This window comes from Oncorhynchus nerka, linkage group LG9a, assembly GCF_034236695.1.
Source record: "Oncorhynchus nerka isolate Pitt River linkage group LG9a, Oner_Uvic_2.0, whole genome shotgun sequence".
NCBI lineage: Eukaryota > Metazoa > Chordata > Actinopteri > Salmoniformes > Salmonidae > Oncorhynchus > Oncorhynchus nerka.
The window spans coordinates 19129189-19146976 of record NC_088404.1 but is presented as its reverse complement, the minus strand read 5'-3'; the positions used below and the strand labels follow the sequence as shown (position 1 = coordinate 19146976).

Here is a 17788-nt window from a genome sequence, read left to right as displayed (position 1 = left end):
ACTGCCCCCATATACATGTCTACAGAAATTTGGTATCCAGTCGAATCAAATTCTATTTGCCGAATACAACCTTACTGTGAAATGCTAACTTACTAGCTCTTAACCGACAATGCAGTTCAAGAAATGGAATTAAGAAAATATTTACAGAATAAACTAAAGTACATTTTTTATAAAAAGTAACACAATAAAATAACAGAAATGAGGCTATATAGAGGTACAGGTTAGTCGAGGTAATTTGTACATGTAGGTACGTGCAAAGTGACTATGCATAGATAATAAACAGCGAGTAGCAGCAGTATAAAAACAAAAGGGGGGTGGGGGTGGGGGGGGGGGTCAAAGTAAATAGTCCAGATGGCTATTTGATTAATTGTTCAGCAGTCTTATGGCTTGGGGGTAGAAGCTGTTAAGGAGCCTTTTGGTCCTAGACTTGGTGCTCCGGTATTTCTTGCCGTGCGGTAGCAGAGAGAACAGTCTATGACTTCGGTGACTGGAGTCTTTGACAAGTTTTTGGGCCTTCCTCTGACACCGCCTGGTATATAGGTCCTGGATGGCAGGAAGCTTGGCCCCAGTGATGTACATGGCCGTACGCACTACCCTTTGTAGTGCCTTACGGTGAGATGCAGAGTAGTTGCCATACCAGGCAGTGATGCAACCAGTGCTCTCGATGGTCCAGCTATATAACTTTTTGAGGATCTGGGGACCCATGTCTCCTGAGGGGGAAAAGGTGTTGTTGTGCCCTCTCCACGACTGTCTTGGTGTTTTTGGACTGTGATAGTTTTTTTGGTGATGTGGACACCAAGGAACTTGAAACTCTCGACCCGCTCCACTACAGACCCATCGATGTTAATGGGGACCTGTTCGGCCCTCCCTTTCCTGTAGTCAACAATCAGCTCCTTCGTCTTACTCACGTTGAGGGAGAGGTTGTAAACTTGAGCGCTGCCTCGATAATGCTCATAACCTCAGAGCTTTGGTGGAGCAAATATGTTTCATATTGGACCTCAGACAACAATACGTAAGTTGCCCAAAAAAGTATTTATCATGATGGACTGTGAAAACCCAAGGGATCATCATCTATTAACGTACTGTCCTTACGACCAATTGAAGTCCTTCATTCGTAAGAGCATCATTTCCTCCTGCTACCTTTACTGTAATTGTCATTTGAAACCATATCAGCCTGAAGATGACCATGTCAGAGCGGGTATTAGATTTTCTTCAATTTAAATAATTGAGGATGTGAGGAAGTTCAGATGGTGTTCAATGTACAAAGTGTTCTGATGGTATGTGTGCACTGCACTCTGCTCCTCTCTGCTTTCCAACCTCAACCTCCTGTCCATACCTTTAGTGCCCCCTGTGGGATATAATGTGTTGTTACAGCAGGGATAGGTCCTGACGGAACTCATTTCAAATACTGTCGTACAAATTGTTGTGGGGAAATGTGAGACAATGGTGTGTCAGATGTGCCTCCTCCGGGTTAATAAGAATTTGAATTGGAACTTTTCTTAGTCCAGTCAGCACTCACTCCTTCTCAATATCTCTCCTTGGTCAGTACAAAGATCTGGCACATGCTACTAACTGTACCTCATAGTCCAGTCATAAACAAAGTAGAGGAGCTTCTGAGTGGGATTTAAATGTTACTTTCTGTTGTAATATATTCAGCATCAACCTGTCACATACAAAAACATTTGATTCAACAAATCCAATGAAGACAAATGTGTTCTATTATTGTTAAATGGGTTCTATATTGTTCTATTCTAACACAAACTGACACCACATGTTTAACTGTAAGAAAGCTTTATTAGAAAAGCATTCATTGGCACAGGCAGAATGGAAGTTAACATTGGCCTAACTAGAATATCAAATGGATTAATGGATACTCTGGATATTCCAGGGTGGCGTTCTCCCTCAAGGGTTAAAGCGGACCATCTTCAGGGAGAGAAGACCCTCAGAGAAGCTAAGGTCAGACACTGGGCTGATAGTTGGGGTAGGTACCAGAAAGTCAGACACTGGGCTGACAGTTGGGGTAGGTACCAGAAGGTCAGACACTGGGCTGACAGTTGGGGTAGGTACCAGAAGGTCAGACACTGGGCTGACAGTTGGGGTAGGTACCAGAAAGTCAGACACTGGGCTGATAGTTGGGGTAGGTACCAGAAGGTCAGACACTGGGCTGACAGTTGGGGTAGGTACCAGAAGGTCAGACACTGGGCTGATAGTTGGGGTAGGTACCAGAAGGTCAGACACTGGGCTGATAGTTGGGGTAGGTACCAGAAGGTCAGACACTGGGCTGATAGTTGGGGTAGGTACCAGAAGGTCAGACACTGGGCTGATAGTTGGGGTAGGTACCAGAAGGTCAGACACTGGGCTGATAGTTGTGGTAGGTACCAGAAGGTCAGACACTGGGCTGATAGTTGGGGTAGGTACCAGAAGGTCAGACACTGGGCTGATAGTTGGGGTAGGTACCAGAAGGTCAGACAATGGGCTGATAGTTGGGGTAGGTACCAGAAGGTCAGACACTGTGCTGATAGTTGTGGTAGGTACCAGAAGGCCAGACACTGGGCTGATAGTTGTGGTAGGTACCAGAAGGTCAGACACTGGGCTGATAGTTGTGGTAGGTACCAGAAGGTCAGACACTGGGCTGATAGTTGGGGTAGGTACCAGAAGGTCAGACACTGGGCTGATAGTTGTGGTAGGTACCAGAAGGTCAGACACTGGGCTGATAGTTGTGGTAGGTACCAGAAGGTCAGACACTGGGCTGATAGTTGGGGTAGGTACCAGAAGGTCAGACACTGGGCTGATAGTTGTGGTAGGTACCAGAGGGTCAGACACTGGGCTGATAGTTGTGGTAGGTACCAGAAGGTCAGACACTGGGCTGATAGTTGGGGTAGGTACCAGAAGGTCAGACACTGGGCTGATAGTTGTGGTAAGTACCAGAAGGTCAGACACTGGGCTGATAGTTGAGGTAGGTACCAGGTCAGACACTGGGCTGATAGTTGGGGTAGGTACCAGAAGGCCATAAGGTCTGCAAGCCATCATCGGACAGAGAATGTCTAACCTGAGCAGGAGGGTGATCCTGGGTGTCAGAGCTGATAGTGAATTGTGGACTGTTATCTCAGGTATGGAAAGGCAAGGGGAAAAATAGAGCACTGTCTTATATTTTCAACGTTTGTTGCTTGAAAATATGCGCTATGAGCAGTCGTTTTGGTGAATGTTTATTCTCAGCCAACTATAGACCTCTCAACTGCATGTAGTGCGTGGGAGGAAAACAACAACACTTTATTCTAATTGGAGATTTCACAAAGTCAGTCAAACTGTAGCTGCACTGTCAAAACTAGCTACATCAAAATTTGGATTGCCTTTCTATTAGTAATGATCTTGGGCCTGACAACACCTGCGCCAATATATCCTCTAAACATCTGCTTCCTGGACATTATCTTTATCTCTTAATTAGAGACAGTAGCATACAAGTTGCAAAATAGAACTCAATTGAGTGAACATGAAATGTATTTCAATTTGAATGAAATAGGCCTATAGCATAATGTAGGCAATTTACATTTCAATGCAGTCATCTCGGGTTTTAATTTTAAGCATTGTTTGTTTCAAGTGCAAAGACATTGGCAACTTTTATTTGTAGTCAACTTTGTTCTGTAGTTATTGGTGGTCTCGGAGAGGCAGATAAACCATGTAATTTTATTCTTAGAGGATATCTCCAGTGTATAAAGTGAGACGGGAGGATAAAACAGCATCCAACCACGCACTTAGCTGTTCTATGAGTGGTCTGAGGCAGGAATTAGATTACGAGCGTTTTCAAGTGTTTTGGGAGAAAACGATCGGAGATTTAACGATGGATGCTCCTACGAAGGTTCTGAAGATTAATTTAGTCTTAAAATGCTTTTGGGAAACCGGGCCCAGGTTGATAACTCCTGATTGCGCCTCCTGCACATCAGATGGCGCCAAAGTGTCCACTGTTTCTTTTCGTCGGAAAAGGAAGCTGACTTTATGAAGCATGCTGTGTTTTGCTCCACGTAAGTGAACGTTTGAGACGCCAGCAAGAATAAGCAAGACCTAGCGAGAATAAGGCCGTGACCTCGGCGATTTACAAAATAAAAATGTCGCAATGGTCGTAAAAAATTATACAAATGGTCGAAACTCGTAACATTTTAAATGGAAATGTTAGCAGACTTACATTTTGTTTAACAATTTCAAAAAATCTAAATAGTTAATAGCCTTAATAGCACAAATAATATTATAGCATTGGCAATATTGTTAACAGCATTGAGATGAATGGTTATGATGATAACAACAGCAATAAAAATAACAAAACATTATTTATAATGCTAGTATTATTAATAATTGTAATAGCACTACTACTACCACTAATATTATAATTATAATAATCAACTTTAGAACACATATTTAAATCCTGTTGTTATTTAGCCCATTCATACTACACTGTACACAATGTTCGGTCATTCATTTTGCACTGTACACAATGTTCTGTCATTCATATTGCACTGTACACAATGTTCTGTCATTCATATTGCACTGTACACAATGTTCTGTCATTCATATTGCACTGTACACAATGTTCTGTCATTCATATTGCACTGTACACAATGTTCTGTCATTCATTTTGCACTGTACACAATGTTCTGTCATTCATATTGCACTGTACACAATGTTCTGTCATTCATATTGCACTGTACACAATGTTCTGTCATTCATATTGCACTGTACACAATGTTCTGTCATTCATATTGCACTGTACACAATGTTCTGTCATTCATATTGCACTGTACATAATGTTCTGTCCTTCATATTGCACTGTACACAATGTTCTGTCATTCATATTTCACTGTACACAATGTTCTGTCATTCATATTGCACTGTACACAATGTTCTGTCATTCATATTGCACTGTACATAATGTTCTGTCATTCATATTGCACTGTACATTATGTTCTGTCATTCATATTGCACTGTACATAATGTTCTGTCATTCATATTGCACTGTACATAATGTTCTGTCATTCATATTGCACTGTACATAATGTTCTGTCATTCATATTGCACTGTACATCATGTTCTGTCATTCATATTGCACTGTACATAATGTTCTGTCATTCATATTGCACTGTACATAATGTTCTGTCATTCACATTGCACTGTACACAATGTTCTGTCATTCATATTGCACTGTACACAATGTTCTGTCATTCATATTGCACTGTACATAATGTTCTGTCATTCATATTGCACTGTACACAATGTTCTGTCATTCATATTGCACTGTACATAATGTTATATAATTCATATTACACTGTATACAATTTCCTGTACATTGCGTCGCAGTTAATGGGAGTCCATTCTACTCAGGAGCACCTCTAGTTTCCAAATCCACAGAATTACACCCCAATCATCGTCACTGCTAATTTTGTGGCCCTTAATTTTGGCAATCAGCTGAAATCCAATAGTTTTTTCATGTTGTACATAGATATTACACCGTAAACAATTTTCTGTATATTATATCACAGTAAAAGGGGGGTCCATTTTACTTAGGAGCACCTGTAAACTCTGTGGATTTGGAAACTAGAGGTGCTCATGAGTTGAATGGACACGTCTTTTACTGTGACACAGTGTACAGTAAATTGTGTACGGTCCAATATGTATGTTTTGCTTGCACCGAATGGCCAGAGTTTGCACATTTTAGACCATTCCATTGGCCCTTAAGTGAAATCTCCACCCACCCGGGGCACCAGGCCATGCAATACAAACTGGCCCTGTGTCCAATATGGAATACGAATTGGATTTCAGCTGGTTGGCTGCTTTTTAAGGGCCTCAAAATGAGCAGCGAGAATGTTGGGATGTAATATCTGTGAATTTGGAAACTAAAACTGCTCCTTAGCTGAATGTACCCCCCTTTTACTGCAAAAACAAAGGTTACATTTAAATATATATATTTAAATATATTTAAATATATATATATATACACATACATACATACATACATACATACATACATGTATGTATATATATATGTATATATGTGTATATATATATATATATATATATATATATATATATATATATATATATATATATATATATATATATATTTAAATGTAACCTTTATTTCGCAGTAAAAGGGGGTCCATTCAGCTAAGGAGCAGCTTTAGTATATATATATATATATATATATATATATATATATATATATATATATGTGTGTGTGTGTGTGTGTGTGTAATATATTTTTTAATCATGTAATATATTTTAGAAACTCTTTCAAAAATTATTTGTATGATAACTATTATACAATATATTAATAATTGTGTACATTTTCCATCATTTTTGCCCTAATTATTAATGTACAATGTCTTATTCTGAAAGATTCCACAAAGCCGTGACCCGGAAGTACTTATTTGTTAATGTTTAGACAATTATTTTTTTAGACATCATAATTAAAGACATGTTGATGACACTTTTCTACTATTATGTGGGGGACTTTTATTTCGAAAATTTACGAAATATCGTGACCAGGAAGTACTTTTTTAGTGTTGCTGACGAGACGCTGATTTTTGCGCCGTTGTTTTTGTCCAAAAACGAACATAGCGAAAGGTATTTTGACTTGTCTAGGTGTTAGCAGCAGTTTTGTGTGTTTTGGTGTTGTGCATTCTGGTTGAGTCATATAGCTAAACCAACAATCTTGTCTTTCCATTCGGTATGAGCACTGCAGGCAATCAAACTAGCCAATTAGCTGGCTGGCTGGCTAGCTAGTCAGCAAACGTTCACGTTTGGTTTAGTTCAGACACTTTTTGCTTTGAAATCTGTGGTCGTCCACATCCACAACACCATGAAACATTGAACGTCTGTGTCAAGTGAGGTCTTGTTTGCATTAGCCATGCCTTTTTATATTATATTCTCTTCACACATTATGTTCTGTCACTTTCCCCAGACAGAAAATTAGACTGCACCCCTTCCCTCCATCTATCAAGATGGAGAACTTGATTAATGAACACCAAAGCCGCAATGATCCAGAGAACAAGGCAATTAACACTGATTCACCTGAAATAAAGATTGAAATAGATGAGGTGCGCATTGAGTACACTCAACAGATGAACACACTGGAAGAAGAGAATCTAAGTGATCAGCCAGCAAACCAAGCAGACAGTTCTGATTTATCACAGGAGGATTCTGAGTCTGATTCAGAGTCTTTCTCTTGTACACAGTGTGACAAGAGCTTCCGTACCACCTTACATTTGAAAAAACACCAGATTAGGCACACTGATAAAACCCTACACTATTGCATAACTTGTGAGAAGAGCTTCCCTTATGCATCGCTCTTAAAGCAGCACCTAACAATGCATGATGCTGACAGAACATACTGTTGCACAAAATGCGAAAAGAGCTTCCGATCTGCACCGTGCCTAAGGAAGCACCTGACAACGCACGGTGAGAAGAATCACGGTTGCACCGAGTGCGATAGGAAATTCTGTTCAGCATCTCGCTTAAAAAGGCACATGACAACACATAGCGGGGAAAGACCACATGTTTGCACCGCCTGTGGGAAGAGTTTTACCCGACCAGAGAGCTTAAAGAATCATCAGCTAAATCACCAAGGGGAGAAGCTGCACACCTGCCACGACTGTGGAAAGAGCTACAGTGTGCTGAAGTTCCTTAAAGAACATATGAAAGTCCACGAGGGTCCCCACATCTGCTCTCAGTGTGGGAAGAGCTACACACTCCTCTACAACTTGAAAATGCATATGTCAGCAGCGCATGGAGAGGAAAAAGCATTGCCCTGCTCTGAATGTGGGAAAAGTTTTGTTTCAGAGTACCGTCTGCGAAAGCATCAGAAGCAAGTACACAGAACAGCCTTCCCCTGCCCTGAATGTGGGCGAAGCTTCTCCACACTGTCCATATTGCAAGAGCATCAGTCAAACCATACTGGTATCAAACCGCATTCTTGTGAGGAGTGTGGGAAGAGCTTTGGCCTTCTGGATGGTCTTCAGAGGCACCAGTACACACACAGGCCCAAACCAGAAAAATCCTGCCTCTGTGAGGAGTGTGGGAAAAGCTTTCTTAACCTCACCCAACTGGCCAGACATAAACAAGTTCATTCCAATGTTAAGTCCCACACTTGTGAGGAGTGTGGTAAAAAATTCAAACAGATCGGAGGTTTGAGAATACACCGCCGCACTCACACAGGGGAGACACCGTTCTCTTGCAAAGAGTGCAGTAAAACATTTACGCAGGCCAGCTCCTTGAAGGTTCATATGTTAACCCACACAGGAGAGAGGTCATTCTCGTGTAAGGAGTGTGGCAAGACATTCAACATCGCAAAGACATTACGGCTTCATATGCGCATTCACACAGGAGAGAAACCACATAAATGCCCTGATTGTGGGAAGGGATACCATCATGCTCAAGGACTCAGAATGCACCTGCTATTTCACAAGGGTGAACGACGGCACACATGTACTTACTGTGACAAGAGTTTCTTTCTGCCAGGACATTTAAGAGCACACATCCGACTACACACTGGAGAGAAACCTTACCTCTGCTCTAATTGTGGGAAGAGCTTCAATCGTGCTTGGAATTTAAAGCAACACAAGAAAATATGTCAGTGATTCATTTCACCACAAACTGAACTTTCCACAGCATGTTATTGTGGGGCTCCTTTTTTGTAATATTCTGCCTATGATACATTGTGCTCTATGCCAAACTAGTCTAATAATACATTAAATAAAGGTGGTGACTTATTTTGCATTGAATTTGCATTACATTTGCTTTATCCATTTATAATCTGTATGTTGTTGTGGCAACAAAGTAGATGACATGCTCTATGTAGCCTACTTTGGCTGGGCCATATTGTGTGATGGGGATACTTGTACTGTATGACAAACTTGTCTGTAGGAGCAAACCATTTTCGTGAACGGGTTGGTGTACCTAATATACTGGCCTCTTCGTGTATATTGCTTTGTAAAATAAGAACAAAATAATCCTGAATATGCCTTGTATAATCTCGAACATCCCTCTGTAGCATGGCTTAAACTAGCCATTTTCACTGTTTATTTTTACCATTTGAATACATGTATTCCAAAAAAAATGACTGCTCTGTGTTATTTTTCTTTGCTGCAACTGTATTAGTATTTAGAGACGATGCACTTGTAGAGGCCACACTATGAGTTACATTTCTATGTTTGGGTGAATTTGATCAAGACAAGGTATGTTCTAATTATGTTATTGCTGAATCATATCCACTTCACACAGGACATGGCTAACATAACGGAGAGAACGTCAGTGTATTCAATGTTTCTAAGGTAAACCCCTGTCTTGTACTGTACTACTGTACACCCAGGCAAGGTGAGCATACCTCAGTAACTAGTCTGTGTTCCATGTCTATGTCCAGGTAAATTCCTCCCTTTTACTGTACTGTACTTCGGGTATCAATCAGAGGGAGACGGGAATGTGTCCACTTTGAATGAAATCGAATCCTCCTTCACTTACATCCTCTGGGTCTGCGTTTTGGCCTGCTCTCTCTGTGTGGTGCTCAGTGCACTGTGCACTTACAGGCTGAGACTCAGTGTCATTACCGCTCTAATCACATTCGGGCTCCGGAGCAGGTAGGCACTGATTCTGGAAGCATACAGGGAAGACTGTACTGTGCTATTTTTGTGTTATGAGAAAGTGTTGCTGCTCTGATCTTGTGATATGGTCTGTAAACAGCTTTGAATGGAACATGTTCGCTTTTTTTGGTCTTCAATTCTTCTTCAATTGATTCTGCAGCACTTTTGTTGGAAGATGCGCCAACAGCAAGGAGAAGACCGTTGCTGGTGTTTCTCCCATCTAAAGTACAGAGGTCATCTTCTGCTTTAATGCAATTAGTGATAACTTGATGCCAAGAAAAGATGGTTTAAATACTTGGTTCACATCTCTCTGTCATTACAGTGTTGAGTATACTGTCCATTACATTATTGCCAACTCTGTCTAAGTTATAGATTATACTAAATGACTGATGTTTATTCAGGCAATGTGCAGCTACAGTATGTTGGTTTGCTTACTGTATATTCAATGCAAGCTATTGTTTTTCACCTGGTATTTGAGTTACTGTTTGTATTGGTTTCATGATGCAAGTCGAAGCTAAGCCTAGAGTAAATCCCCAAACAAGTATCTCTTCGGCCCCATACATTCGCAATAAAGTTCAGTCCTCCCTTGAGGTTTCACTTTAGTAGGGAAAAGTGCTATACGGCACTGTACATTCCAATGTTGTTTCTTGGGCATATTATTTTGCTGTCATGCATTTACTTCTCCCATTGTGAATAGGCTATACGACCCACAATGTGAGAAAGGTAGCCCACACACACTTAGGAAGACGGTCAAATTAGAGTCCCATCACCAGAATGATGGGAATATTTACTGATGAAGTGAATGGCTTCTGTGGTGTGTGTAAGCTTTGAATTCACAAAGCATTGTCTAAACATGCCTTCTGTAGGTAAACATTGTACGGTGGCTTGGGAACAGTCAAATCAAAGTTTATTGGTTGCATACACAGTTGCAGATGTTATAGAGGGTCAATGGAACGGAGTCAAACGTGGGGTTTCCAATTGTTTCCTCTGTTTGATACTTTCTATTTATTCCATTCCAGCCATTACAATGAGCCCATCTTCCTATAGCTCCTCCCACCATCCTCCAATGGTATGTACAGTGCCTTGCGAAAGTATTCGGCCCCCTTGAACTTTGCGACCTTTTGCCACATTTCAGGCTTCAAACATAAAGATATAAAACTGTATTTTTTTGTGAAGAATCAACAACAAGTGGGACACAATCATGAAGTGGAACAACATTTATTGGATATTTCAAACTTTTTTAACAAATCAAAAACTGAAAAATTGGGCGTGCAAAATTATTCAGCCCCCTTAAGTTAATACTTTGTAGCGCCACCTTTTCTGCGATTACAGCTGTAAGTCGCTTGGGGTATGTCTCTATCAGTTTTGCACATCGAGAGACTGAAATGTTTTCCCATTCCTCCTTGCAAAACAGCTCGAGCTGTAACGTAGTATACCTCTCTGTTCTTCTCTGTCTGGGCTATGACCAACACCTGACTAATGACATTTTGACAGACCCTCTCCCTCCCTTCTCCTTGACAGTGAAAAACATTTTGGTCTGGTCTACTGGACCCTTATTAATTCTTTAGATATGTTTGTCAGATGTTACTATGGAATACTGAAGTATAATTACAAGCATTTCATAAGTGTCAAAGGCTTTTATTGACAATTACATGAAGTTGATGCAAAGAGTCAATATTTGCAGTGTTGACCCTTCTTTTTCAAGACCTCTGCAATCTGCCCTGGCATGCTGTCAATTAACTTCTGGGCCACATCCTGACTGATGGCAGCCCATTCTTGCATAATCAATGCTTGGAGTTCGTCAGAATGTGTGGGTTTTTGTTTGTCCACCCGCCTCTTGAGGATTAACCACAAGTTCTCAATGGGACTAAGGTCTGGGGAGTTTCCTGGCCATGGACCCAAATTATCGATGTTATGTTCCCCGAGCCACTTAGTTATCACTTTTGCCTTATGGCAAGGTGCTCCATGCTGGAAAAGGCATTGTTCGTCACCAAACTGTTCCTGGATGGTTGGGAGAATTTGCTCTCGGAGGATGTGTTGGTACCATTCTTTATTTATGGCTGTGTTCTTAGGCAAAATTGTGAGTGAACCCTCTCCCTTGGCTGAGAAGCAACCCTACACATGAATGTTCTCAGGATGCTTTACTGTTGGCATGACACAGGACTGATGGTAGCACTCACCTTGTCTTCTCCGGACAAGCTTTTTTCCAGGTGCCCCAAACAATCGGAAAGGGGATTCATCAGAGAAAATGACTTTACCCCAGTCCTCAGCAGTCCAATCCCTGTTCCTTTTGCAGAATATCAGTCTGTCCCTGATGTTTTTCCTGGAGAGAAGTATCTTCTTTGCTGCCCTACTTGACACCAGGCCATCCTCCAAAAGTCTTTGCCTCATTGTGCGTGCAGATGCACTCACACCTACCTGCTGCCATTCCTGAGCAAACTCTGTACAGGTGGTGCCCCGATCCTGCAGCTGAATCAACTTTAGGAGACGGTCCAGGTGCTTGCTGGACTTTCAATTGAACCGCCCTCCAAGAAATTCTTGATGATCTGATAAATGGTTGATATAGGTGCAATCTTTCTGGCAGCAATATCCTTGCCTGTGAAGCCCTTTTTGTGCAAAGCAATGATGCCGGCACGTGTTTGCTTCCAGGTAACCATGGTTGACAGAGGAAGAACAATGATTCCAAGCACCACCTTCCTTTTGAAGCTTCCAGTCTGTTATTCGAACTCAATCAGCATGACAGAGTGATCTCCAGCCTTGTCCTCGTCAACACCTGTGTTAACGAGAGAATCACTGACATGATGTCAGCTGGTCCTTTTGTGGCAGGGCTTAAATGCAGTGGAAATGTTTGGGGGGGATTTAGTTCATTTGCATGGCAAAGAGGGACTTTACAATCAATTGCAATTCATCTGATCACTCTTCATAACATTCTGGAGTATATGCAAATTGCCATCATACAAACTGAGGCAGCAGACTTTGTGAAATTAATATTTGTGTAATTCTCAAAACTTTTGGTCACGTCTGTACATCAAAACACAATAACGTTGACGTAAAGACCCCTACAACAATTAAAATAATTTCAAATGTTATTTGTCACATACACGTGTTTAGCAGATGTTATTGTGGGTGTAGTGAAATGCTTGTGTTTCTAGCTCCAACAGTGCAGTAATATCTAAACATTTCACAATAATACACACAAATCTCAAGTAAAGGAATGGAATTAAGAATATATCAATATTTGGGTGAGCAATGTCAGAGCGGCGTAGACTAAGATACAGTGGAATAGGACAGAATACAGCATATACATGTGAGATGAGTAATGCAAAATATTTTAACATTATTAAAGTGATTAGTGTTCCATTATTAAAGTGACCAGTGATTTCATGTCAATGTATATATGGCAGCAGCCTCTAATGTGCTGGTGATGGCTATTTACCAGTCTGATTGCCTTGAGATATAAGCTGTTTTTCAGTCTCTCTGTGAACGGGGTGAACAGGCGGTGGCTTGGGTGGTTGTTGTCCTTGATGATCTGTTTGGCCTTCCTGTGACATCAGGTGCTGTAGGTGTCCTGAAGGGAAGATAGTTGGCCTCCGGTGATGCGTTGGGCAGACTGCACCACCCTCTGGAGAGCCCTGCATTTGCAGGCGGTGCAGTTGCTGTACCAGGCGGTGATACGGCCCGACAGGATGCTCTTAATTGTGCATCTGTAAAAGTTTGTGAGGGTTTTAGGTGCAAATTGAAGTGGGTCTAGGGTGTGAGGTAAGGTAGAGGTGAAATGATCCTTGACTCAAAGCACTTCATGATGACAGAATAACCTTTTGCTCTCTTGGGTACAGGAACAATGCTGGACATATTGAAGCATGTTGGGACAGCAGACTGGGATAGAGAGAGATTGAATATGTCCTTAAACACTCCAGCCAGTTGGTCAACAACAATTTTAAAAAATTGTTTATCTTCTGTAAATATAGGAAATATTGCCTTGTAAATCCTTTATAAAAAAACTCTTGAAAACCTCTTGAGGAGGGAGGATAATGAATGTTCACAGAAGTAACAAGTAATGGTAGGCCTACAAATGTAGTTATAGTGATTTTACTGTTAGAAATTTTATTTAGGAATTATTAAGTCATTCAAACTCGTAATTCCGTTACCAAATTGGCCAACTCCAGTTAATGTCACCTTCAGTTAATGTCATACCTACCCATGAGCCCCCTCTCTTTCCATTTACTGTAACCAGCATCCTCACCCACTGAGCACCAACTGACACCAGGCGTCCATGGACGTTGAAAAGTCATTACAATTTGGTCAGTCCACTGTGACCTTGATGTTAACGTCTACAGATGTACCAAATCTGAACCTATCATAGATGTACAGTTGAAGTTGGAAGTTTACATACACTTAGGTTGGAGTCATTAAAACTTGTTTTTAAACTATTCCACAAATGTCTTGTTAACAAACTATAGTTTTGGCAAGTCGGTTAGGACATCTGCTTTGTGCATGACACAAGTAATTTTTCCAACAATTGTTTACAGACAGATTATTTCACTTGTAATTCACTGTTTCACAATTCCAGTGTGTAAGAAGCTAACATACACTAAGTTGACTGTGCCTTTAAAAAGCTTGGAAAATTCCAGAAAATGATGTCATGGCTTTAGAAGCTTCTGATAGTCTAATTGACGTCATTTTAGTCAATTGGAGGTGTACCTGTGGATGTATTTAAAAAAAAAATATATATATATATACACCACTTTCCACTTTTAGGGAAATAACCAGTGGTGAAAAAGTACCCAATTGTCATACTTGAGTAAAAGTATAGAGACCTTAATAGAAAGTTACTCAAGTAAAAGTGAAAGTCACCCAGTAAAATGTTATTTGAGTAAAAGTCTAAAAGTATTTTGTTTAAATATACTTAAAAAGTAAATGTAATTGCTAAAATATACTTAAGTATCAAAAGTAAAAGTATAAATAATTTAAAATTCCTAATATTAAGGAAACCAGACAGCACCATTTTATTGTTTAAAAAATGTACGGATAGAAAGGGCACACTCCAACACTTATTTACAAAAAGATGCATTTGCGTTTAGTGAGTCCGCCAGACCATAGGCAGTAAGGATGACCATGTGTTGATAAGTGTGTGAATTTCAACATTTTCCTGTCCTGCTAAGCATTCAAAATGTAATGAGTACTTTGGGTTGTCAAATGTATGGAGTAAAAAGTACTATATTTTGTTGTCAAAAATATAAATAGCAAAGTAAAGTACAGATACCCCAAAAAACGACTTAAAGTAGTACTTTAAAGTATTTTTAGTTAAGTACTTTACACCACTGGAAATAACCATTGGAACAATGGTAAAATCCCCTTGTAGAGGATGCAAGTTTATCTTGTTCCCACACACAGCGAGGAAAATGGTTTGGGAGGCAAAGAAAAATTGAAAGGCCAGAGTTTTACAGAAGTTGGAGTCCAAATCTCCAAATCTCCAATTCAATGCCACCTCCATGCCAATAGGCTCTTTGGAAGGGTTTCCTGAAAACCCATTTTTTTTTAAGAGCAACCAACAAATGTAAACGCTTGGAGTTTGCTAATGGCATTGGCACTTGGAGTGGAACCGGATGCTATGTTCAGATAATAGGAAAATACAGTCGTCGAAAGAAGGATGCATGTGCAAAAAAGAATACCTACCGTAAAGTATGGTGGTGGATCTTTGATGTTATGGGGCTGTTTTGCTTCCACTGGTCCTGGGACCCTTGTTAAGGTCAATGGCATCATGAACTCTACCAAGTAACAGGACATTTTTGCCAAAACCTGGTTGCCTCTGGTAGGAGGCTGAAACTTGGCCACAAGGGATCTTCCAGCAAGACAATGACCCCAAGAACACATCAAAATCCATAAATAAATTGTGCTCAGTCTCCGGACTTGAACCTGTTAGGGTTCGTTCCTTACGGCCTTCTTTGTCACTCATTGGTTTATTGGTGAAATTAGCATTATGACAATATCTTTAATTAAATAATTCAAAAACCTTTATTAATGCAATTGCAGACAGAAGTTGACAAACAGGAACATAGCACTCATGTTTCTGAGTAAGTTCTGCATCAAACAAAAGGTCTCAAGTTATTTTATTAAACCAAAGTCCCGCCTTAGTGATGTCACTGACTACATCATTACTTTTTTACACCTGAGACCAAAACCCTATATAAACAATGGCTTTTAGTGGTATCTTAAACTTAGCAGTAAACGTCCACTCCCCAAAGCTGATTTATTGTGGACTGTCTGACTAGTCTCTTATCTCCCACGCTCCCCTGCAGAGTTCTGCCTCAGTCACACACACACACACACAGACAGAGAGAGACAGAGAGAGAAAGAAAACAACCGTGGAACAATTCTAAAACTATATAATTAATATATATATATTGTTAATCTATAGTGTAGGACCCTATAAATGTAAGGAGGGAGGGGTCTTATAACCCCTCCACTTCTATTAATATAACATAAGCATAATCTGTTATTCTAATACATCAAACATTTGTACAGCCCCAAATCATGACCGCTAGGTGAATCCTGACAAACCTGTGGTTGAAATTGAAGAGGGCAGTCCATAACCACATACAGAAAAATATGGAGGAATGTCTAAGATCCCTCCCAATGTGTTCTCCAATCTCTCCAATCAAAATTATCAAAAAAGCCTCAGTGCCGTTATCCTCGCAAGGGGACGGTACATAAAGTATTGAAAACAGGTGTGCCAATAATTTTGACACCTATCTTTTTGAGAGAAAAAAATATTACTTGTTGAGGTGACTGTAAATACCCACAATGTTGTTGAAAATATGAAGTAGTTATTGTGTTCTGATTGGGACCAAACGCATCCACCCCTCCTCCTCCAGCCTGTGAGTGTGACCCTTGCGGAGCTGTGTGACCAGGTCAGGGGTCAGTGTCCGTGTCGTATGGAGGTAGGCTGACGGCGCTGTGACTGCTGCCTGCCGGGGTTCTACGGCTTTCCCCTGTGTCAGCCCTGTGATTGCAACGGCCTCGCTGAACTGTGTGACCAGGACAGGGGTCAGTGTCCGTGTCATATGGAGGTAGGCTGACGGCGCTGTGACTGCTGCCTGCCGGGGTTCTACGGCTTTCCCCTGTGTCAGCCCTGTGATTGCAACGGCCTCGCTGAACTGTGTGACCAGGACAGGGGTCAGTGTCCGTGTCATATGGAGGTAGGCTGACGGCGCTGTGACTGCTGCCTGCCGGGGTTCTACGGCTTTCCCCTGTGTCAGCCCTGTGATTGCAACGGCCTCGCTGAACTGTGTGACCAGGACACTGGAGCCTGTCTGGACTGCAGGGAGCATTCCACCAGAGACAAATGTGAGAGGTGAGGTTTCATTCACTTATTCATTTATTCATTCATTTGTTAATTTAAAAGCTGTTATTCACATTTCCCTATTAGAATCAACCCATATCTATAGCTTGGTTCCATAAGTGGTGGTGTGCCAACTTCTCTGACTATCATTCTTTCTACAGTCACAGATCTGCCAGTGTACAACAGTGTCAGTCAGAATGTTTCAATGTTGTGTATTTGGTTGCTCCAGGTGTGTGGAGGGTTACTTTTGTGACCTAGTTTCCAAGGAGCCCTGTGAGCCTTGTCGGTGTCCTGACACTCAGTCCAGTGGACGGTTCTTTGCTAGCAAGTGCAACAATGACCCAGAGTCTGGTAGCCTGACCTGTGACTGCCTGGCTAGACACAAAGGTGTTTTTCTGTGTTTATGTCGGTGCATGTGCACTCTTTTCAACATTAGTTGAAGCTAGTTGCTAGTTTGACTGCTCACTACTGACGGTTGATCCTAATTTCTCTCCCTGCCCAAATTCCATTCAGGTCTCCTCTGTGATGCCTGCTCAGCTGGTTTCTATGGCGCTGCGAGGAGTGTCTCTGTAACAACAACATCGACCCTACTGACAGTGACCATGTGACAGTGTGACAGGAGAGTGTCTGCGTTGCCTCCACAACACCCAGGGACCCCACTGTCAGAGCTGTAAGCCTGGCTACTATGGAGACGCTCTGGCCCAGGACTGCAAAGGTATAGCAGGGGCACAGTGTACAAATCATCATCTGGCCCAGGACTGCAAAAAGGTTCAAATCTATGAGGGTCAATAAAGTGGAGGGGTGGGCTGTCAATGTTTTGACC

General features: G+C 41.3%; 1 protein-coding gene across 1 annotated transcript; it reads left to right on the top strand.

Moving 5' to 3' along the window:
- Positions 1-6511: 6511 nt before the first annotated feature.
- LOC115134699 (oocyte zinc finger protein XlCOF6-like) lies at positions 6512-8757 on the top strand. The gene is made up of 2 exons (XM_029668890.2): positions 6512-6612; positions 6950-8757. The coding sequence occupies exon 2, from the start codon at positions 6990-6992 to the stop codon at positions 8622-8624; it is 1635 nt and encodes a 544-aa protein (XP_029524750.1). The 5' UTR covers positions 6512-6612; positions 6950-6989; the 3' UTR covers positions 8625-8757.
- The last annotated feature ends 9031 nt before the right edge of the window (positions 8758-17788 follow it).

Excerpts from the sequence above, each read along its gene's own strand:
- LOC115134699 (XM_029668890.2), top strand. The coding sequence starts at position 6,990 with ATGGAGAACTTGATTAATGAACACCAAAGCCGCAATGATCCAGAGAAC.